We start from the raw sequence: 22,803 nt of genomic DNA on the forward strand, positions 1-22,803 counted from the left end.
TTGCACACTGGAAGGGAGGCGTGGGATGAGCCCGGGCACCTGGGTGCCTGTGCCCTCTCTGCAGTTCCCACTGCATCCTCTGGACCTGAGTCTCTCTGTGTGCCTATAGGTTGGTGGGACGAAGACTGGTGTGGTACGGTACGTCGGGGAGACAGACTTTGCCAAGGGCGAGTGGTGTGGCGTGGAGCTGGACGAGCCCCTTGGGAAGAATGATGGGGCAGTGGCGGGCACCAGGTATGGTGGGGAGGGAGGAAGGGAGTCCTCTTCTCCTAGGGTGGGTGCAGGGGTCGGGGTTGGGGCATCTGAGAATGCCAGTGTTAAGCATCTGGGTGGCTGTGCCAGATACCATGTACAGATGCTACCACCTCCCTTCTGTCATAGCAGCTCACGGAAGCAGGTGGTGGGACTGTCACCCCCATTTTACAGATCAGAGAACCAAGGCCAGAGAGGTCATTGCCAAGGTCACACAGAGAGTCACGAGCAAGCGCTAGGAGAGTCATCTGTCCCTGGGTTCCCTTCCCCCTGCCACCCATGAGTAGGTGAGGTGGGAGCACCAGAAAAGGAGAGGCAGGGGTCCTGCCTTCTGAGAGTTGCCCTGGGTGACACAGGAAATAATCAGACAGTGCTTGGTGCTCTACAGCCAAGGTTAGGGTCACAGCTGGGTCCCAGGTTTCTCAGCATCTCTGATGAAAGGGAATTGACTGCCAGGAATGCTGGGTTGAGAAGGTCTGAGCCCAGGCCTGGGCCCTTTGAGGGGGGCGTTGATGCTGTGACTGAGCAGTGTCGGGGGTGTGGGGTAAGGCACGGTGGCCTGCGAGCCTGTGTTGGCTGTCCCTGGGCTAGGTTCTGTCGTCCAGGTGAGGCTGCGACAGCTCTGAGAAGGAAGGTGTGCTAGGCTGGGGGTCAGGCTGCACAAAGACCTGAATGTGGGAAGAGGCAGGTGGGGTGGCAGTGTCAAGGTGAGCGGGAAACTGGACAGAACTAGGTCCCTGGTCACACGTGGAATCCATGGCTAGAGAGGTTTTGAGAGAAGACGATCCAGACTTCCATGACAACACTTGCCTTCCTGTTTTCGAGACGGATGTTTCTCTCAATTTACTCTTGCTTCCAGAATCCAGGGGCAGGTTGGGCAGCATCCCTCACCCCATGCCTAAGGTGCCTCCTTCAGGCTTCTGCTTCTCCATTCGGGGGCTCCATGGGCAGAGAGCCTTGGGGCTGGGGGTGGTCCAGAGGCAGCCATGAGAGTGGGGCTGCAGATACGGCTGGGGGCCTCTGACTGATGTTTGGGAGACAAAGCACAGTGGGCTTTGGAGTCCACCGGGTCCAGTCTCAGCTTTGCCATTTAACCAGCTCTCTGACTGTGGGCAGGTTACTTAACCTCTCTGAGCCTAAATCTCGTCTGTGAAATATGGATAACAATAGAGTGGTTGGGGGATCGAAATGAGCATTTTTGTAAAGGGACTGGCATAGAGCAGGTGCTCGGTAATTGTTATTCCCCCATCCCCCAGAAATATGCCCAACCGCTGTTCATGGCTATGCAGAACATCAGGCCCTGCTCACCTCTATTCCCTTTCTGGGAGTCCTGTCTATTGGTCTTAGGGTGTGGGTGATGGGTCCCCCAGGAGAAGCCTCTCTCTGCTGGGCTCTGAAGAGGTAGGGGAGGCAGGCCAGGCTCCAGGCTGTGGGGTTGTGACAGCAGCATGGTCTCTCCTACCTCTCCAGGTACTTCCAGTGCCCACCCAAGTTTGGTCTCTTCGCGCCCATCCACAAGGTAATCCGCATCGGCTTCCCATCCACCAGCCCAGCCAAGGCCAAGAAGACCAAGCGCATGGCCATGGGAGTCTCGGCACTGACCCACAGTCCCAGCAGTTCCTCCATCAGCTCTGTCAGCTCTGTGGCCTCCTCTGTGGGGGGCCGGCCCAGCCGCAGTGGCCTGGTGAGGGATACCCTGGTGTGTGTATGCGAGTGGGGTGGGGACAGAGAGACCCAGTTGTCCCCTGACTTGCTCTGGTTCCAGGCATCCGTCAGTTTGGAGTTTTTGAACAAAGATGAAAGTATATATTTTTTAACAGAGAAATTGACCCATTTACATTTATTGTTATTTTTATATTACCGATTTGTCAGTAGCTAAGCCCTTCCCTGGGAGTTAAAGAGGGTCATACAGAGGCAGGGCAGGTAATACAGGTGCATACAGGTGATACAGGTGCAGGGCAGGTGCTTTAGAAAGGCTGGCACAGCCACCTTGGGTGAGGAGGGAAGGTGAGGTTGCCCTTCCAGCAGAGCTCTGTCTACACGGGAGGTTCCTCCTAGTCCAGGAGAAGGTGGCCCAGGTGAGAGAGCCCACCTTGAGGCAGACCCCCAGGGGCTGTGACTCTCCTGAGAGAGGAAGTTCCCTGGATCGCAAACATCATGATTCCCTCTACATAACTAGGCAGAGTGTCTAGGGCCCTGGGAGGGGAGGAACCGAACCCCAGGAGTTGAGGCACTTGGGCCCCCCACTTGCTGGGTAGTGGTGGGTTGCCTGGACGGTGCTCCGCATCCCTGAGTCCTGCCTGCACCCACGCCTTCCTGCAGCTCACGGAGACCTCTTCGCGCTATGCCCGCAAGATCTCGGGCACGACTGCCTTGCAAGAGGCGCTGAAGGAGAAACAGCAGCACATCGAGCAGTTGCTGGCTGAACGGGACCTGGAGCGGGCCGAGGTGGCCAAGGCCACGAGCCACATCTGTGAGGTGGAGAAGGAGATCGCCCTGCTCAAGGCACAGCATGAGCAGGTGGGTGGCAGGCAGGGCCACGGAGCACCCGGAGGGCACCAGCAGTCTCCTCGGGCCAGTCTTGTCCCTCAGTCACGCTCAGTGAGCAGAACTTGGGGTGTGCAGAGAAAACTGAGTCGCATGTTACCAACACCCCTCATCCTCCTGGTGAATTTCCTTCCAGTGGTAGGTCCACATTCCACCTCCAGAACCTCGATACAAAGTTGCGTGTCCTGCTTTTTCCTACTTCCTATAGTGCGAGCACGATTTCTAGGTCATGGAAAATTCTTCCCCATTTGAAGGACTGCGTGGCCGTCTGTTGCGGGCCGTGTCCTTACTGACGTGGCCTGTCCCCTGCTGGTGTTTAGGTTGTTTTCCAATTCCTCACTTTTTCTAAATAATCCTGATGTAAACATTTCTGGGGTACATCTGTCCACATTTCAGACCGTGCTTTCGAGCAGATTGATTCCTGGGTTGGGTTTCAGGGAAGGAAGTCCTTGCCCATAGCCTTGGCTCTGCTGCTGTCGTGTGTCTACCCTTCCCTGCTGCTTGTTCCCCACGTGGGAGCTCCCTCCTAGGCCCCTGTCCCCATTTGGAGCCAGGCTCACTCTTCCCTCGGGTTCTGGAATTACTAAGGCCAAGCTCACGTGTGTGCCGTGACAGGGGCCTTGACGAGACAATAGGTCTTAGGCCCTCAAGGGCTGAGGGAGGTGGCAGGGACTGGGGGCAGGTGGACCTGAGGTTCCCGTCCCTGGCACTCAGCCGGCCCTCTTCCCTCACATCTAGGTCCACGGTTCCGGTCAGACTAGGGCTGGCAGGGGAGTAGGGGTGGCTGGGTTCCAGGCCTGGCTCCTTGCACCCCCTCCACACCCACCCCTCCCCTACCTGGCTCCCGGTCCCCAGGAGGAGGCTGACCCTGTCCTGGCCCTCGCTTGGGGCCCAGTATGTTGCAGAGGCAGAGGAGAAGCTGCAGCGGGCCCGGCTGCTGGTGGAGAGCGTGCGGAAAGAGAAGGTGGACCTGTCCAACCAGCTGGAGGAGGAGAGGAGGTAGGTGCCGCTCCTGTCCTGGTCCTGGCGGGACACTTTCCCAGAGCCTTGTTAAGGATGACCAGGAAAAGCAAGGCTCGGGACCAGCAGGCACAAACCCCGCCTCCACCACGTACTGGCTGTGTCACCTGGGCTGGTGACATGAGCTCTGCGGGCCTTAGTCGTCTCATCTGCGAAGTGGGGTGATGATCCCCATCTCTGCAGGCTGTTGGGAGGACTTACGAGATAACTCCAGTAAAGCACCCAGCATGACACTGAGCACATGGGAGACACTATATACGTCACTGTTTTCCTTCCTGACATGGGGTTCACCGTTCCTGCCCAGCTCGGCTCATGCAGCATCATGAGAACGCCCAGGCGGGTGGGGGGACCTCTCACTAGGGAGACGTGCATCCGACGTCCCCACCCCGTGACCCAGTTCAGCGCAGGGAACACCCCTTCTGCATCAGGTCCCTCACGTGGAGCTCACAGCCCGTGTCCTGAAGCTTCATTCCCATTTCATGTGTCAGGAAACCGAGGCTCAGAGAAGCAGCAGGAAGAGGCCCCTGGAAACACCTTGCGCCTGGGGCTCAGCCCCGGGGCTGGGGGCGCTTTACCTGCTCTGTTTCTCTCTGGCTCACAGTTAGCCCAGGAGGCAGGTTTTGCCCCCCAGGTCACAGAAAAGGAAACTGAGGCTCAGAGCAGGGAACGGACTTGCCTGAGGTCACCAGCCTGTTAGTGGTGCCACTGGCTCTTGCTGTCCTGCCAGTGGCAAGTGGGAGTTGTGTTCCCTCCCTGTGGGGACTCTGGCCTGACTTGGTCCTGGGTCACCTGGTGGAACTCAGAGCTGACTAGGGCCTGACAAGGGTTTCCCTCAGCCCAGAAGCCTCTCTTTGTCTCCTAGCTGCTGACACACAGATTTCTGCAGCTTCCTCTGCTGCCCTGCACAGTAGCACCTCCCAGACCCAGCCCTCCACCTCCCCCCGACTTGGGTCTGGTTTTGGGCTTTCAGCTGAGGCATGTGCTCCACGAGCTGTTGTTACTGTCTGACTTGGAGACAGGAGGGCTTATTCATATCTGCCTGAGAGGGTCGGTGGGGCCCACGCATCTGGTTCCCATGGCAACGTGCCTGATGCCAACAAACAAAAACAGATCTTTGAGACGTCCTGGGAGTTGTGTTCAGGAAGGCCTGGGTGCAAGTCCCAGCATTGCCCTGTGCTTGCTGTGTGACCTTGGGCAGGTCACTGGCCCTTTCTGGGCCTTAGTTTCATCCTCTGCTGGGAGCTGTCACGAGGCCCCAGGAGTAGCAGCTTTGTGAGCTGTAATGTGCCTGTGTCTCTTCCCTGTGCTCTCTCGGGGGTGGGTGGGTGTCTCCTTGAGGGTGGGCCCCACACTTGCAGCAGGGCATTGGGGGCCCTCCACATCAGGGAGCAGCCCAAGCAGTGGGGGCTGGGGCTCTGGGCCCTGATTTTGAGGGGAGGGAATGAGAATGGGGTCAGTAGGGGAAGAAGCCCACCTGGCCTCCTTCCCCACAGACTGTTCCATGCGACATGTCTGTTCCCTGCTGTGATGAAAACAGCTGTTAGTGCTTCCATTTACTATCCACTCTGTTTTTTATTTCCACAACCACCCTAGCGGGGAAGGATGCTGCATTAAACATTCCTATTTTTTTTTTTTGTGTGTGTGTGTGTGTGTGTGTGTGTGTGTGTTTATTTTTTATTTTTTTATTTTTTTGCAGAAGGAAGGATTTATTTCTTGCAGCAAGTAAGGAGAACACTGAGGATCTTTCCCAAAGCAGTGTCTATTTTAGAGAAGCCAGTGTTCTCTGTGTAGAGCATGGATCAGTAAATTGGGAGGGCTGGATGTTTCCGGGAACTCGGGGCTCTGGGCAGTGTCTTCTGCATAATCTGAGTGTGGACTTTGGGCCACCTGTGGCCTTGGCTCTCTCTGCTATTGCTGACTTGGCAAAGCCCGCCCCTCTGGGTGATGCTCACTCAGCCCCCTCTCCCCCTGCAGGAAGGTGGAGGACCTGCAGTTCCGAGTGGAGGAGGAGTCCATCACCAAGGGAGACCTGGAGGTAATGGTCAAAGGCCCCCCCACCCCAGGCTTGCACCCCAAGCCCAGCCCTCGAAGGGCAAATGGCCATGAGGTCTAGGCAGCAACTCTGGGCCCCCTGGGAGGGGGCGGGGGTATTGCAAGGAAGAAATGGGGAAGAGTCAAAGATCATACCCTGGCGGGGGGGGGTGGCGGTCATGAGAGACTCAGGTGTCAGAAGTGGGAATGGCTCAGCTCCAGGAGCCCCAGAGGGACCATGCTTCCTGTGTCAGCAGCTGGGTGGAATGGACCCAAGGCATCCACAGAGCTGGGCCTGAGGACATAGTGGCCAGGCTCCCCCATCCCTTCTTTCTTGGGCAGTAGCCCTAAAGGTGTTCCCTGGGCCCTTTGTTCATCTTGAATTCCACGTAAAATTTTGGCTGGAAATAGCCTGTGGTTGAGTCACAGAATTTATAGACGGGAAAACAGGCTCAGAAAGGCAAAGGGACCCTCCCGGTCATGGAGCAAGTCAGCAGCCAGTGGGACCAGGACCCAGGACTCCTGACTCCTGCATCCAGTCCGTAAGAATGGCTAGTTACAGCGCCTCCTCAGTTATAGCACCTGGACGAGGGGTCTGGACCTTTCACTCTCATTCTGCAATCCAACCCACCCTTTCTGAGCTGAGGGATGAAGGATGCTCACATCAATGAGTAAAGCACTTAAGGATCCCTGCCCCCCAAGACAAACACTAGCCGCCCTCACCAAATCATTTGGAGACCACGGGGCTCATTAGGCCTGCCCACAGTTGGGTGGGCAGGAGTGCCTTTCCACTGAGACCCTTCCTGCTCCCTGGGAGGTGACAAAAACCAAGGACTCCCAGAACCGTCAGATGGGGCAGGGGGCAGTCAGTTCAGTCCCTCTTCACACTCTGGTCCTGGCCCTAATTGGCCTTGGGCAGCCTCTTCCTTTCCCTGGGCCTCTGTTTGCTCCTCTGTAAAATGAGGAGCTTGAACTAGGTCAGTGATTCTCAGACTTGAGAATTCATCACCTAGAGGGTGTGTTCAGACACGAAATGCTGGGCCCTGGCCTGAGTGGCCGTTCGGTAGGTCTGGGTGGGCCCCGAGAATCTGCATTTCTAACAAGTTGCCAGGTGATGCTGGTCTGGGGACCATGCTTTGGGAATCACTGCATTAGATCATGTCTGAGCTCCAAGGGGAAATTACGGTTTCTGATTTTGTGACAAAGCCGTGTTAAGACCCCTATGACTTCCAACGTCCAGCAAAATTGTGCACATGTCTGTCCTGTCCCTGGATGACCACGGCTCGGGGAGAGACATGTGTGATCTAGGGTCACGGACAGCTGCCCCTGTTGAGGCAGGTTTTGCTGCCTGAGCTTAAAGGATGGATACTGGGGCACAATCTGGTGTAGGGACCCCAGCCTGGTATCAGGGTGTTCCAGTGTAAGTTTCCGTCTTAGCCAAGGGGGCAGGTCATGTGGTTATGTGTAGCAGGCTCTCCTGCTGGGCGGCTGCCCTCCTGCAGAGGCTGGGCGGGGGGGCTTCTGGGAAAAGCACCTGTGGTTGCAAAGAACAGAGACCCCTCCTGCTAAGTCCAGTCATCCGGGGGTTACTGAAAGGCTGCAGGGAAGTCTCACAGCCCCAATGGGAGGCAGTTCAGGGAACCAGAAGGAGGAACAGCATCAGAAATGGAGCCTATTCTCCCGCACTGAGGGGCCTCCCTCTTCTCATGACTCATGGTCAGTCTGTCTGTCTGTCACCGTGTCTGCAAGTCTCCTGGCACATCTGCTCCCTTCTCCCCGACACCCATCCTCCTGGATCCGCCCAGCCTCCAGCACCCACTGTCTCCTAGCTGTCCTCTTGGGAGAATCTGATTGGCCCCAGGCTAGCCAATGGGCTGGCTGGCTTTGGATCAGGTGTCCAGCCCAGATCCAATCAGCCTTGGCTGGGAGAGGCGTGGGGGTGGGACAGACAGTGACAGACAGCTAATTCAGTCCAAGGGCAGTGGAGCCCCGTTGCTGCTGTTTTTATTGTGACTATATTCATGGCAACCAAAAGGCAAAAGTCCCTCTCATCCTTACCTGTCTTAAAAGTCAAAAATAAAACCCAGAATACATCCTTGAGCTTCTGGTCCCCCTCCAGCTATGTCACCCCAGTTCTCTGCTTGTCCTTCTCCTGTCCTCACTCCCCCAGCTACGCAAGGTGCCCCATTCCAACCTCTCACCTCCTTCCTGACCTTGAATGTTGGCCTGTCCAGGGGCTCAGTCTCAGTCTACACTCTCCCTGAGAGCGTCCAGTCTGTGGCATTAATGCCCTTTATAAGCCCACGATTCCCTTGGTCCTCCCCTGAGCTCCGCGCCAGTATACCCACTGGACATCCCCACCAGGAAGAGCAAGTGACAGCTACTTGTAATAGTTCCCGGGGCTTCAGGAAAAAACTACCACAATTCAGTGGCTTTAGACAGCACACATTTATGCTCTCACGGTGCTGGAGGCCACAAGTCTGAAATCAAGGTGTGGACATGGCCAGTCCCATGCCTCTCTCCCAGCTCTGGTAGGATGGCTGGCAGCCACTGGGGTTCCTCGGCTTGTCGCCGCATCACTGCCTCTGTCGTCACGTGGCCTTCCTCCCTGTGTGTTCCTGTGTCTCTTCCCGTGACCTTCTCATAAGGACACTAGTCATCAGACCCACCTTAACCCAGTATGACATCATCGTAACTACTTCCATGTGCAAAGACCCTATTCAAAACGAGGTCACATTCTGAGGTTCCAGGTGGACATGAAATTTGGGGAGATGCTCTTCAGCCCAGGACAGCACCCCCCACATACCCCAGACAGATCTCTCCGTTTGTTCCTGCCTCCCCTTCACCCCCGCACCCCCCTTATCCTTCCCATCTCAGTAATTGGCCCCACAATCCACACGGTTGCTCAGGCCCCGCAGCTAAAATTCATCTTGAACCTTCTCTTTCCCTCGTCCTTCCATCAGAAACCCACTTGACCTTGCCTCCAAAATTGTCTTCATCCCCGCCGCCACCTTCCTGGACCGGGTCACAGTGGGTGACCTGGGACAAGTTACCCCTCTGTTTGGCCCCTGTGTTTCCTCTCTTGTTCCACACTGAAGCCAGATAGCCTTCAAAAAGAATCTTTAACATTTTTTAACGTTGGAAAAAATTTTAACATAAGTAGAGAGGATGGTGTGATGCACTTCCATTTACCCATCACCCAGCTTCAACGATGATCAGCTCCTGGCCACTCTTGTTTCACCGCCATCCACAGCCCTCTCTCAGGTTATTCTGAAGCAAACTGCAGACAGCCTATGACCAAATCTCTTGAAAACATAAATCAGATCCTGCCCCTTCCCTGCTCACACATCTGATGGTGCTACTCTAGATAAAAGCCGGGCTCTGTAGCCCAGGGACGACCCTGGGGACCCAGCCCTGTTCCAGGTATGTGGGGCTCCTGTCTGAGCTAGAACACCCCATGCTCTGTCTGAGCTTCTGCACGTGCTGGTTCCTCGTTTCTCCTCCACCCCTGCCCTGGTCAGCCGGTTCCTGCTTTTCCTGCAGGTCTCCCCTTAGGTTGTATTTTCAGAGAGCCCTTCTCTGCCTCCTTGATTTTGCGTCATCCTCCTTGCTCTGTTCCTGGGCCAAGTCACAGTCTGAAATGGTCCTCACTGGTCACGTATTGTTTTCATCCCTCCCCAGATGTAAGCCCCTTGGGGGGGCCCCTGTCTTGCGCTCCTTCCTGTCCCCGATGCCAGAGCAGGGCACAGCATGGTGAGATGCTTCTGGAAAACAGGCCGGGGACATGTTTTGTGATTCTTGAATGGGCGTGGCCTCATGTTGCCTCATGAAAACGTGTGCCACTCCCTGCTGCCCCCCTGGTGGGGACGTCAGGCAGCTACCTTAGACTTGAAGATACTGGGGTTTTGCTGTGGTTTTATCATCCAGGGGGTTTGTGTTACTGTTTTGTGAATTAAATAGCGCCTCGGTGTTATTTTTCCTTGGCATGGGAACCCCCATTGTAAGGGGAAGAGTCAGAACTCAGAATCAGCTATTTGTTGAGAACTGGCTGTGCAGCTCAAGGCCTGGAGGGAGATTAAGAGGGGCGACGTGCCTCTGGCTTTCAGGAGTCACTGGTGCAGTTGGGGAGACTCCTTCCCAATTAATAATAGCAGCCTTCTGTTATCCGAGGGGCTTCCCAAGGCAGTAACTTTGTGCTTTGGAGTGGGGTAGACACCGTGCGTGCAAGGAGAAGGGGGAAAGCTGTAGGTCAAGGGCTCAGGCCAGGCTTCACCGAGCTTCCGGGATTTGGATGGGGGCAGGGACACAGGGAGTCCCCCACTTCAGGAGCTTCCGTCACTGCTCCGTGTTGCTGCTGGAAGTCTACATCTCCCCTCCGTGGAGTCAGGCTGGTTTGGGGGTAGGGAGGCCCTGGCTCTAGAATCTGGGAGTCTGAGGTTTAGGCCTCCTGCTGCCCCAAGTTGCTGGATGATTCTGAACCTGAGGTGTTCCCCGTGGAGTGGCCGCTGTGAGATGGGGAGATAACCGAGATACCCTGTGTGTGTGTGCGAGGGGGCGGGGCTTGGGTTCTAAAGTTGGCACGTGAGACAGAAATTACATCCCCCCAGGTCGTCCATCTCACCTAAAATCTAGGCTTCAGGGGCTCTCCCCCCGCCCCAAGCTCCTATGGGTTCTCCTGTGCCCCCATGGACCAGGAGGCTGGGAGTTCTGAAAGTGAGAGTGAAGGGTCCTTTTGGAGGGGCTACCAAATGAAGTTGCCCGTGAACTTGTGAAGCTGGAGGCTTTTCTTGCCCTCGGGGCCACAGGTACGGTGTTTGTGATCAGGCTCTGTGTAAGTGCGGGTCCCGGGCAGGGTCGCTGTGCCTGTCATCAGAGGAGAAGGAGCAAGGTGACACGGCCCCTGCAAGGCTGGAGTTGAGGCACCGTCTTCAGCCTGTAATTTTCTGGAAGAGACTGAGCAGGGCTGTATTTTAGCACTGGGGCATGCTGCCCTCTTGGGGGGAGAGAGAGAAGAGGCATTTGTTCCTTTAGGAAAATTCACAGGAATACGATCACGGGCCAGAGGACATAAAGGTCTCTGTAGCTCTTGGTGAACTGCACGAGTATTTCTGGGACGGTACTGGGAGTCTGCACCGTCACCATTACCCTTGCCCGTGTCGGGCGTATTCTTGGTTTTCACACAACAGGCTACGGTGCTAAGCCCCGCCTCTCCTGAACTGCCGCTCAGATTCGCTCTCACCTCGTCTCTCCTTGGTGATGACGGGATGCGCGGGAGGATGCAGACAGAGGACCCTGGCTTCTCCCTGTGGAGAACTTGGTGTCCAGACCCCTCTGGATGCCCTGGGCCTTCAGCCTCCTGCTGCCCTCGCAGATCTCTTAGGGGAAATCCAAATGCCAGCCTGGATGCCCGGAGAATGTCGGGCTTTGTCAGTGTGTGAAGCGGGTGTTGTGAGGCAGGGACAAAAGTGCTCTTGTGCTTTCGGGAGGCCGGGCGTCCTCGGCGGGGCCTGGGGAGTGGGCAGTGCTGGGGCCGGGTTTGAGGCAGGGCGGTGGGAGGCCTAGTCCAGCCTCCGCTAAGGAGGCCTGGCCGGGAGAATCCTGACCGTATGGGTATATTTGAAAACCTCCCATTCAGTCGGTTCTTTGACCTTAAGACAGGCCTGGGGGCCAGGAATCCTGGGGTCATTTACGGGGGCTTCCTGTGTGCAGGATTCTGTGCCTAGAATGAGAAACAGCCCTAGGCTTCCCGATGGGGCGGGGGGGGGGGGGGAGTAGGTTTTGGCTCCTGCCCCGGAGCTGCAAGGGGAAGGGCCACCTGGGGGTGACAGAAGGGATCCAGGTGCCCGTTGTTGCCCCTTCCAGGGGCCGGCTTGGGCAGGGTTACTGCAGTCTGTGCTCTGCCCTTAAACACACCCAGCGGGGACACAGTGAGGGGCGGGCAGCAGGCCCACCCCGCCCCGCCTCCCCAGACCTCCTCTCTTTCCTTCACCTGCTCTCCTGCCTTGTGCACAGAAGATGACCTGCCTCTCTCTCTCTTTTTCTCTCTTCCTCCGGCTTCCTGTCCCTGTGCCCCTCTCTCCTGTCCCCACCTCGCCACCCGCCCCGGGTGGACCAGACCCAGACGCAGCTGGAGCACGCGCGCATTGGCGAGCTGGAGAAACACCTGCTACTGGAGAAGGCGCAGGCCGAGCGGCTGCTCCGAGAATTAGCCGACAACAGGGTAACCGCCGCCACCTCCTGCCGCCAGCGCCTTCGCCTGCTGGCGCCCCTTCAGCTGCCCTGTTTTTGTTATTTTCTCTCTCTCTGGCCGCTCTCCTCGCTTTTTTTTTTTTTTTTCCTTTTGCGCCCCTTCTAGGGAGGTTTAGGAACGTGCTTTTATGCTCCGTGGCCATGTGATGCTTGTTGAGAGGAGAGGGTCTTGGTTCTCTGGGACGTTGCTTCCCAGCTCGTGGACCCACTGGCTGGGAGTGTTCTGTGCGAGCCTCCCCCCGCCCCCCCACCGTTGCATTGCCGTGACCGTGCTTTGTCATGTTCAGAAATCGGGGCTCTTGGGAACATTCTGCCCCTTCTGTGGCCAACCTATCCATGCCTCCCTTCTCCCCAGGCTGGGGAAGGCAGAGGTTGGGAGACTGTGGATCCTTTAGCCTGTGGGTCCTTTAACTGTGGATTCTTTAGCCTGGAGGGTCTTAAATAGAATGGCGTGAGGGGCCAACCTGAAGGACCTGGGGCAGTGGTGGGCCTTCGAGGGAGTGGGGTGTTCCCAGGCATGAGACTCGGTGTCAGCCCCAGGGTGGGAGTGGTTCCTGGGCCAGGGAAAGCTCTGCGTGGGAGTGAAGTCCCCCCCGAGTCCCAGGGCATGGTTCTGAGTCCAGTCTCCAGACCCTGCGAGCCCCTCCACGCCCATCATGCGTGCCCCGGGGGCTGGGCCCCCATGCAGGCACACATCCAAACAGCTGGTCAGCCCAGCGGACAGCCCAGCTGCAGTTCCCCCGGCCGTGGAGTTAAGCCGCCGCAGAGCAGAGATCGGGGAAAACCACCGAACACAGGCTGTGGGCGTAGGGTGGGCGACCGTTGGTTTCCGCAGGTCGGCCTCAGTACACGAGTGAGCACGTGTGTGCCCGTGAGCATCTGGAGACACACACGGGTCCCTGTCCACACACTGGCCTTTGCCAGGTGACTGCGTGTGCAGTACACACGCATGTACACGGAGTCTGCTTGAAGAAACCGACCCAGTCACGGGTGACAGGCTGGAGCCCTCCACACCAAGGCATCTTCCTCTAGGGTTCAACCTGATTAGAAAAACAAAAGCAGGTTTATTGAAGTAAAGGTCACCTTCAGAAACAAATTTCTTAAGCTTGTAAAAGATTTAAAACTTTCAAATATATTGCACCCAAACCTGTGATCACTGACACGGTCGAAGTAGGTTTCTGGCGGGTGGAGCCTCTGATCTCAGAGTTTTCCATCAGAAGGAGGGTCTGGGAGCATTCTTTATTTTTTTTTTTCTTCTGCGTTAAACATTAAACCGGACCCTTCTTTGGCCACCCCCTCCAAAAGGCCTCTCTGTGAATCAGCTCATTCCGGCTGGAACTTTTCTAGAGCAGGATAGTACAGAATTCCCTCTGTTGTGTCTGCCCTTTAAAAATAACATGAACTTGAAGAAAGCCATAACCTCAAATAGATGGTTTCCTTTCGCCACCGATATTTCCCAAACCGCCTAGAGCAGCGGGGACCAGGGAGTCCCCGAGTCACTGGGACACAAGCTGGGGAAGCCTCCCTGGGAGCTGCGGTGGGCAGGGCGGCACTCAGGTGGAGTGGGGCATCCTTCCCTTCTCACGGCCTTCCCCCGTGCCCTCCAGCCGGCCCGCTGACCCCGGTCTCCCTCTCTCCCGGTAGCTGACCACGGTGGCCGAGAAGTCACGGGTGCTGCAGCTGGAGGAGGAGCTGAGCCTGCGGCGCGGGGAGATCCAGGAGCTGCAGCAGTGCCTGCTACACTCCGGCCCGCCACCCGCCGACCACCCCGAGGCCGCCGAGACCCTGCGGCTGCGGGAGCGGCTGCTGTCCGCCAGCCAGGAGCACCAGAGGGAGAGCGGCCTGTTGAGGGACAAGTACGAGAAGGCACTGAGGGCCTACCAGGCGGAGGTGGAGAAGCTGCGGGCGGCCAACGAGAAGTATGCGCAGGAGGTGGTGGACCTCAAGGCCAAGGTCCAGCAGGCCACCAGCGAGAACATGGGGCTCATGGACAACTGGAAGTCCAAGCTGGACTCGCTGGCCTTGGACCACCAGAAGTCCCTGGAGGACCTCAAGGCCACCCTGAACTCGAGCCCGGGTGCCCAGCAGAAGGAGATCGGGGAGCTGAAGGCCGTGATGGAGGGCATCAAGATGGAACACCAGCTGGAGCTGGGCAACTTGCGGGCCAAGCACGACATTGAGACGGCCATGCACGTGAAGGAGAAAGAGGGCCTGCGGCAGAAGCTGCAGGAGGCCCAGGAGGAGCTGGCCGGGCTGCAACAGCACTGGCGGGCCCAGCTGGAGGTGCAGGCCAGCCAGCACCGGCTGGAGCTGCAGGAGGCCCAGGACCGGTGCCGCGACGCTGAGCTGCGGGGGCGCGAGCTGGAGAAGCTGGACGTGGAGTACCGGGGCCAGGCGCAGGCCATTGCGTTCCTCAAGGAGCAGATCTCCCTGGCCGAGAAGAAGATGCTAGACTATGAGCTGCTGCAGCGCTCGGAGGCCCAGAGCAAGCAGGAGGCCGACAGGCTGCGGGAGAAGCTTCTGGTCACTGAAAACAGACTCCAGGCTGTCGAGTCCCTGTGTTCGACCCAGCACACCAACGTAGGCGGCCACCCCTCCTGCCTGGCTGTGCGGGGACCACGGACGGCAGCGGTCCGGGCCCGAGGGCCTGGCTGGGGAGGGTCTAGGCGTCTACTGACCGTTTATTTCCAGTCCAGGGAAGCGTCCTTGTTGCCCCCAGGAGCACGCCGTGGGAGATCGGAGGGCACCTGGCTCAGAGGAGGAGGTCCTTCCATTAGAAGGGCAGCAGGCCCGGGTGACTGTGGGGCCCCAAGGCCGTCTGAGCTGACCTGGCTGGGTCCCCACAGGCCAGGCCTGGAGAGATGTGTATCTAGGCACAGGGAACAGCCTTCTTCCCAGTCCCCAGACACGTCCTCCTGTGCAGGCTCCTGGGCCTCCCCAAGGCACCAGTACCAGATGCTCTGGCACTGGGCTGGCAGACATGTGGAGGGCAAACCCTGCCCATCTCCAAGGCGAGCACCGACCTGGGGGACCCGAGGGCGGCCCCCTACCTGCTGGTCCTGATGAGACTGAGCAAACAGTTCAGCAGCCGCTTTCCCAAGAGCGGGCTGGTCCCTGGAGCGGGACCCTGGAGAGGCTGCTGCCATTGCAATCAGCTTTGCTCCAAATCTAGAAGTCCCAGCTGAGCATGCTGGGGAGGCCAAGACCCCGGGTAGCCTGGGCGTGTGCTCCAGCGGGGGCAGGAAGGGCCTCATGAGTGGCTCTGGGCACCACACCGGGTGCAGGCCCTATGATGCCCTATCTCACCAGGACTCCTTCAAGGTCCATATAGGCTTCGTTTCACAGATGAGCAAACTGAGATTCCGAGGCAGAGTACCTTTCCCAGGTTTTCTTGTCCATCAGTGGCAGAGCTTGTGTCCAGCCCCACTGCCTAAGGGCCAGCAGAGGGTGCCCGGGATGACAAAGTCAAATCTTACATGATAGGACAGCTAGCAGCAAGATCGTTGCCTTTTTATTAGCCATGGGGGTTCCTGAGCTTCTGGTTCCCTTTGTACACTTAAACCAGCATTTAACAATTGAGCCACAAGTATTCAGGAGTTCCACGTACAGGGGGCGCCTTTTTTGTAAAAGGAGCTCTGCCCGTGTCACACCTTGAGGTCCCACTGCACCGGCCTTTCTGCCCCCTTCTCCCAGGGAGGGACCAGCAAGTGCTCTCCCAGGATGCTGGGCAGAGAGAAAAGGAAGATCCTCAGGTTAGCTGTGTACGCATGACCTGATTGGCTGCTCAGGCAAGGAGGGTCAGGCCTGGGACCCCAGGACCTGGACTCCTTAGCAGGGGAGGTTTGGGGCTGCTGTGGTTCCACAGGATGGCCTGCTGCCCCTCAGTCACAGACCTCAAGCCAAGGAGTGGGTGGTGATCTCAGGAATGCCCATCTCTTGATTTCCACACACGTGGGGACTTGGTCTGGACCCACATGCCTCCCAGATTCAAAGGTTCAAGTCCAGGGACAACTCAATTTTGGGTCTCGTGTAGTAAGTATAGGAATTTGGAAAAATTTTAGTGTGTGCCTCATTTTCCCTGCAGTGTGTGTAAATTAAGATCTAGGAAGCTTAGTTTATCGCAACAAACTGAGATTAAAGCAGGGCTTGGGATGTATGAGCAGAAGTATGAGGGGCAGGTGGATGGAGGTGACTGCCTGCTCAGCTCTGTGCTGCCCTGGTATGCAGTGTAGAATGCAAACTGCAGGCTCGGGGGACAGCCAGCTTGGGCAGGAGTCCAGAAACGTCTACCGAAAGGCAGCAAGGAGCCTGCTGATGTTTGCCACACAGATTTTTTTTTTTCCCTTGGTTGATCTTTTCTTCTTTGGCTTCTGGATTTATTTTTTTTTAAGATGTGTTAGAAAAGAAGTAGCATTTCTTGAAGTCCCTCCGGGAGCCGACCCCGGTGCGTGCCCTGCACACGCTGCCCCATGGCGGTCCATTCTTGCTTTATGGATGGGAACCAAGGCCGGGAGTCTTGCCTCTGGATGATGGTGGAGACAGAGTCCCAGGACCAATCTCTGTAGGCATCCCAGGGAAGGAGACATCTGTTTAATATAATAGGCGTTTGCACGAAGGAAAGGTTAGGAGGTGATCCCGTGGAAGCTACGTAAACAGCCTTCCGGGGCCCTGGGAGCAGAGGGGGTCCTCTTGTCAGGGAAGCTAGCCCAAGGACATCTGTGCCCCCTGCTTCATCGAGCCCCTGAAAGTCTCCTTGAAGTGGGGAGAGGTGGGCTGGCTGGGGCTGAGGGCCGAGAGGGGGAGGCGAGTGTCCCCCTTACCAGGCTCTCCTTTCAGATGATTGAGTCCAACGACATTTCAGGGGAGAAGATGAGGATGAAGGAGACTGTGGAGGGTGAGTGGCCGCTGGGCCGGATGAGATGCGGGGCTATGGGGAAAGGCTGGGCAGTTCTGCCTCTGAGCTGGGTCCCGCTTTGCGTTGCATCATCTGCCGATTGGTGAGAGCACTACTGCGTGCACCAGCCGCTCACCCGCGAGGGGAGGAGGGCGGAGGCTCATTTATTGAGAACCTGATTGTATGTTTGGTTTCGTTATTTTTAAAATAGGTATAAACTTCAGATTGTTCAAAGGGCATATGGTGAAGCATCCTCTGTCCCCTACCTAGTTCCCTCCGCAAAGGCACAACGTTGGCCAACTCATGTCTCTCTTCCAGAGACGGTTTATGCACATACAAGCACAGACACAGATGGTGCCACACTTCCCACACTATTCGGGCCCCTTACTCTTTTTTTTGGCCACGCCGTGCAGTTTGCGGGATCTCAGTTCCCTGACCAGGGATTGAACCCGGGCCACGGCAGTGAAAGTGTGGAGTCCTAACCACTAGACCACGAGGGAACTCCTTCGGGCCCCTTACTTCTTTTTGCCCATTTAATAATGGATCTTGGAGACTGCTCCCTGTCACCACATTCTTTTGTATGGTGTAGAATATTCCATCGTGTGGAGCTACCATCGTGTATTTAGCTGATGGATCACGGGTTGTTTCCAGTTTTTATCTGTTACAAACCCTGCTGCAGGAAATTACCTTGCCCTCCATCAGGCTCAACCCGGTCCATCAGCAGTGAAAGCGCAGAGTCCTAACCACTGGACTGCCAGGGAATTCCCAAGGCTCAACTCATTTTTTTTTTTTTTTTTTGCTGTATGCGGGCCTCTGTTGTGGCCTCTCCCGTCGTGGAGCACAGGCTCCGGACGCGCAGGCTCAGCAGCCATGGCTCACGGGCCCAGCCGCTCCGCGGTATGTGGGATCTTCCCGGACCGGGGCGCGAACCCGTGTCCCCTGCATCGGCAGGCGGACTCTCAACCACTGCACCACCAGGGAAGCCCTCAACTCATTTTAACTCCCACCGGCTCTGGTTGAAAGTATGTTTCCCCACAAGCTTCACCAACAAAATATTTCATCAAACTCTGTGATCTTTGCCTATCTCAGCTGTAAAAGATGTTACCTGCTGTAGCTTCAACTTGCCTTTCCCTTACTGTGAGTGACACTCTATTGCCATTTCTCCTTGCATCCTTGGCCCATTTTTTTCCCTGTTGGGTTATTGATCTTTTTGTTGATTTTTAGAAACTACTTATATATGACTTTGCAAACATTTTCGCCCCATTTGTGGTTTGTCTTTTGACTCTTCTTTGGGTGGTGGTTGCCGTGCAGATTTTTAAACATAGGTCTTTTCTTTTTGGGATCCTGGGTTTATTATTTTTAAAATGTATTCCGTGGTTTCCTCTAGTACCTTTTAAGTTCCATTTTCTATGTTTAAATCTCTGATCCATCTAGAATTCTCTCTTCTATAAGGTGTGAGGTAAGGATCCATTTTTATTTTTTTTCCCAAGAGTACCCACTTATGCCAGTACCATTTTTGAAAACCTCATCTCCTGCCTCCACTGATTTGAATTAACCATATTTACCATCTTTAAATTCCATCGGGTAATTGGCTCTATTTCTAGACTTTCGATTCCTTTCCAATGACTTGTCTGTCTCTTCATGTGCCATTTCTACAGTGTTTTGAAGCTTTGTTTATATTTCAGTTACTGGCAGGGCTAGTCTTCCTGTTCTGCTTTTCCAAAATTCTCTCAGCCATTCTTTTTTTTTTTTTTATTCGAGACAAAATTAACGTAAAATAAAATTAACCATTTTGAAGCAAACAATTCAGGGGCGTTAATACATTCACAATGTTGTGCAACTACCTCCTCTGTCTAGTTCCCAAACATTTTCATCACTCCAAAAGGAAGCCGCATGTACATTATCAGTCACTGTCTATTTTCTCCTCACTGCAGCTGCTGACAACTGCTAATCTGCTTTCTGTCTCTGTGGATTTGCCCATTCTTGATGTTTCATATAGATAGAACCATACAATATGTGGCCTTTTATGTCTGGTTTATTTCACTAGGCATAATATATTCAAGATTCATCTGTGCTGTAGCACATGTCAGTGTTCCATTCCTGTTTATAGCTGAGTCATATTGGCATCGTACGCATCACCACATTTTGCTTATCCATTCACCTGTCGACGGGCGTTTGGGTTGCTTCCACCTTTTGGCTATTGTGAATAGTGCTGCATGCGCAGGTACTTGTTGAGCACCTGTTTTCAGCTCTTTGGGGTATATACTTAGGAGCAGAATTGTTAAGTCATATAGTAATTGTGTGTTTAACTCTTTGAAGAAGTTTTTTGCCAGACTCTCTTGGCTAGCCTTGCTTATTTTTTCCAAGCGATTTTAGAATCAGTTTATCTAGTTCCACAAAAATTACAATCTGGCTGGGTATTTTTATTGGTATCATGTCAAATTTATACATTAACTTACAGAAAGTTAACACCTTTCTAGCACTTTCCGTGAATCTTTTTCATGACTGTTCCGAGGCTGTCCAGTATTGAACGCACATGGCCAAGTGACCTGGGCACCGTTACTATCCCCATTCTTCACTTGAGGAAGCTGAGACTCTTGAGAGTTAAGTTGCCCAAGACCACACAGTATTGGTGCCTCTTCTTCAGGGTGGGTTACCCAGAGGGACCACTGGAATGAGGAAGAACTTGGACTCTTGAGGCCAAGTGTGGCCCCATTTTAGGGTTTTGATGGAAGGGGCACCCCCTCACCCACTGGACCGCAGTGTTGGCCCTGGAGTATTGATGGCCCCTCATCTCTCCCTTCACCCCAGGCCTGCAGGACAAGCTGAACAAGAGGGACAAAGAGGTGACAGCCTTAACATCCCAGACCGAGACGCTCAGGGCCCAAGTAAGTGGTAAGTCTCCCTCCTTCAAGGCAGATGCGGGGAGCTTTCTTTGGGCAGTGTGCCAGTCCAGCAGGGGGTGGGTGGTACTGCGTCAGGGTGCCCTCCCCCACTCTGCCTTGAGGAGAAGGCGGCCTGGCCCAGTTCCCATGCACTGGGCTTCCACCTGGACAGCAGTGAATGGGGAGCAGTAGCCCACACTCGGTCCATAATATAATTGGGGGCCCCAGCCAGCTTCTCTCCTCAGAGCCAGGTCTGTGTTCTCTGTGTTATGAAATTGCATCACTAGTTCTCACTTTCTGGGCTTGAAGACCCTTGGGTTTCACTCTCTCTACCTTTTGATACAGTATTTGTGCACCAGCCCCTAGAAGAAATACCAGGATTTCAGAATCAGGGAGAAGGTCTTTGGCCACAGCAGAAAGCAAGGCACAGGGAGAATGAGGCCAGAGGGGAGACTAGGGAGAGACGGGGGGGTCTGGAATTTGTGACTGGGTGACAAACTGGCCCTGCTTCTTGTCCGCCAGAATGCCATTGGTGGTGTCCATGAGACGGCCCCCATCCTGGGAAATGGTTCCCACCCCCACTCCTATCCAGTTCCCATCACGTTCACGTGGCATAATTGGTCCCGACAAAGGTCAGTTGACCTCAGATTCCTCCGGGGCCAAGGTGAAGTTTTAGCTTTTCCTTGTCCAGGCAACAGTGTAAATACCCGGGCCCCGTCTCGGGAAGGGTGGGCTGCTTTCTTGACACCAGAGGGCCCGGCTACTGTGTGGGAACTTTGGTCTGCTTTTCGTAGTAGCTCTTCTCGGCCCCTCGCCGCCTGGCCCTACAGGACGAGAGAGGCCCACTCAGTGAAGTGTGTCCCTGTGACCCCTGGGAAACCTGCTCCCTGCCCGGGCCTTGGCCCCCAGGTGGGATAGATTCCCACGGTGATCCCAGCGCTCTCCCTCCTTACCCTGCCGGCTGGCCCTTAGCACTGGAGAGCAAGTGCAGGTCGGGAGAGAAGAAGGTGGACGCCCTCCAGAAGGAGAAGCGGCGCTTGGAGGTGGAGCTGGAGGCCGTGTCCCGGAAGACCCATGATGCCTCGGGCCAGCTGGTTCTCATCAGCCAGGAGCTGCTCAGGAAGGAGCGGTGAGTCAGCCGTGGGCTGTGTGTTCAGACCTGCCTGACCCTCACTCCACCCAGTTAATATTAGCCAGTCTTCTCCCGAGGCGGGGCAGGGATAGACCCGGTGGACAGATGGCTGGCATCACCGATGATCACCATACTGTGCACTGCTAAGCTCCGATGAAGCCTCAGAATCCTTCTTAACACAGTTCTCCAAGCAGAGCTTATAGGAAAGCTTAGTGGTTCCCAAGCATCCTGGGCCCAGGGACTCCTTGAAACTCTTAAAAATTATTGAGGATTCCCACCACCTCTTCCTTGAAGCTCTTCTTGGTTGATGTAGGCCACTGTGAGCTCCTCCATGCTTCTGTGGTACTTAGGATGGGAGTGGGAGATCAGCAGATTAAACAAGTAGAGATTTATTTTCCTCACATAACAAGAAATCTGGAGGTAGCTGTAGCTGGCATTTGGTTCAGTGGCTCAAGATATCAGTGCCAACACCTTTGTTCTCTTGGGTTATGCTAGACTCTCCCTCGTGGTTGCAAGGTGGCTGCTGAAGCTCCAGCCATCAGGAGCCATCATTCCTAGCAGGAAGAAGGAGGAAAGGGAAAGGGTCAGTGCCAGCAGACTTCCACTTTGTTCTCAACTACCCATGGCCACCTAGAGAGGGAGTTTTCCCCTCCTCTATAGTAGATGCAAGCAAGGGATCATCCTAAGAAAGGCTAAGTCCTCTTGACCGTACCATCCCCGAATCCTGGCCCCTCTCGGGTTGTGGTTGGATGGTTTCGGGCCTTGTATTTCGTCTCTGGTCCCTCCTGGCACAGATGCTGTCTTAGTAGCCAGCGTCCCCCTTCAGGGTGGCCAGTCTCCAGGCGCTTGGCAAATTGCGGAGCACGGGAGGGGAGGGGCCCATCTGAGTGCAGGTGTTCTGTGCGCCCCCCGCCCCCTCCAGGAGCCTGAACGAACTGCGTGTGTTGCTTTTGGAGGCCAATCGCCACTCCCCAGGGCCTGAGAGGGACCTGAGCCGCGAGGTCCACAAGGCCGAGTGGCGGATCAAGGAGCAGAAACTCAAGGATGACATCCGGGGCCTGCGGGAACAGCTGACCGGGCTGGTACGTGGGGAAGGGGGCGGCCTCGGGATGGCAGACACCAGGGAGGGTCTGGGGCTATCTGCTGTCAGCCATGGAGACTGGTGACCTCCTGGAGCCACCCCAGGGATAGCCAAGTCACAGGGAGCGTTCAAAATCCCCTAGAACCACAGGCAGGGTCAGCGAGGTGCCTGGTGAGGGGCCGTGGGCGGCCCCTTTTGTAGATATTGTGGTCGGCTGTGTGTCCGTCTGGGTGATGCAGTGCAGAGGAAGACTTCCTAAGAATCTCACCAGTCCAGAGGTGGGATGGGCTACCGGCAGGTGGTGAGCTCACCATCCAGAGAAGTAATCAACCAGAAACCAGCTCCTTGTTCAGGGTCCAACAGTGGCGATTCATGCATCCACCTCAGGAAGGAGAGGGGAACAGGTGCCTGACTGAGCAGAGTCTCCAGAGGTGGGGGTGCGGTAGGCGAGTGATGCTGGTAGCACAGGACGGAACCATCCCACTCCATCCTCCTGTGGTCAACCTTCAGGACGAGCCTGTGGCCGGTTCCTGGGCCTGGTCAACTCCAGAGCGTTGACAAGATAGGGTCTGGGAGGACAGGATTGCTGTCAGGGGAAGCTGCTCCAAAGCCCCTCGCTGCCCTCCCACCCAGCCACACAGGCTCAGCCACGCTGGAGGAGATGGAAGGACAAGAGTGTCCTGCAGCCATGGAAGCAGCCCTGGGCCTACAG

General features: G+C 55.8%; 1 protein-coding gene across 2 annotated transcripts in view; it reads left to right on the forward strand.

Annotated features, from left to right (window-relative positions):
* CLIP2 (CAP-Gly domain containing linker protein 2) overlaps positions 1 to 22,803 on the forward strand; it is a gene marked incomplete at its 5' end in the record, with an annotated part of 51,104 nt that overhangs the window by 26,350 nt on the left and 1,951 nt on the right. The window contains 11 exons of one of the 2 annotated variants that reach the window (XM_082858033.1): positions 110 to 234; positions 1,723 to 1,936; positions 2,575 to 2,772; positions 3,695 to 3,798; positions 5,794 to 5,854; positions 11,966 to 12,070; positions 13,744 to 14,679; positions 16,936 to 16,993; positions 19,805 to 19,888; positions 20,851 to 21,007; positions 21,933 to 22,092. In XM_082858033.1, coding sequence (XP_082714159.1) covers positions 110 to 234; positions 1,723 to 1,936; positions 2,575 to 2,772; positions 3,695 to 3,798; positions 5,794 to 5,854; positions 11,966 to 12,070; positions 13,744 to 14,679; positions 16,936 to 16,993; positions 19,805 to 19,888; positions 20,851 to 21,007; positions 21,933 to 22,092 — 2,202 coding nt within the window. The remainder of the gene's footprint in view (positions 1 to 109; positions 235 to 1,722; positions 1,937 to 2,574; positions 2,773 to 3,694; positions 3,799 to 5,793; positions 5,855 to 11,965; positions 12,071 to 13,743; positions 14,680 to 16,935; positions 16,994 to 19,804; positions 19,889 to 20,850; positions 21,008 to 21,932; positions 22,093 to 22,803) is intronic. The other variant, XM_082858034.1, reaches the window with a different exon arrangement.

Source organism: Leucopleurus acutus (assembly GCF_964270905.1).
Source record: "Leucopleurus acutus genome assembly, chromosome: 16".
Classification (NCBI taxonomy): domain Eukaryota; kingdom Metazoa; phylum Chordata; class Mammalia; order Artiodactyla; family Delphinidae; genus Leucopleurus; species Leucopleurus acutus.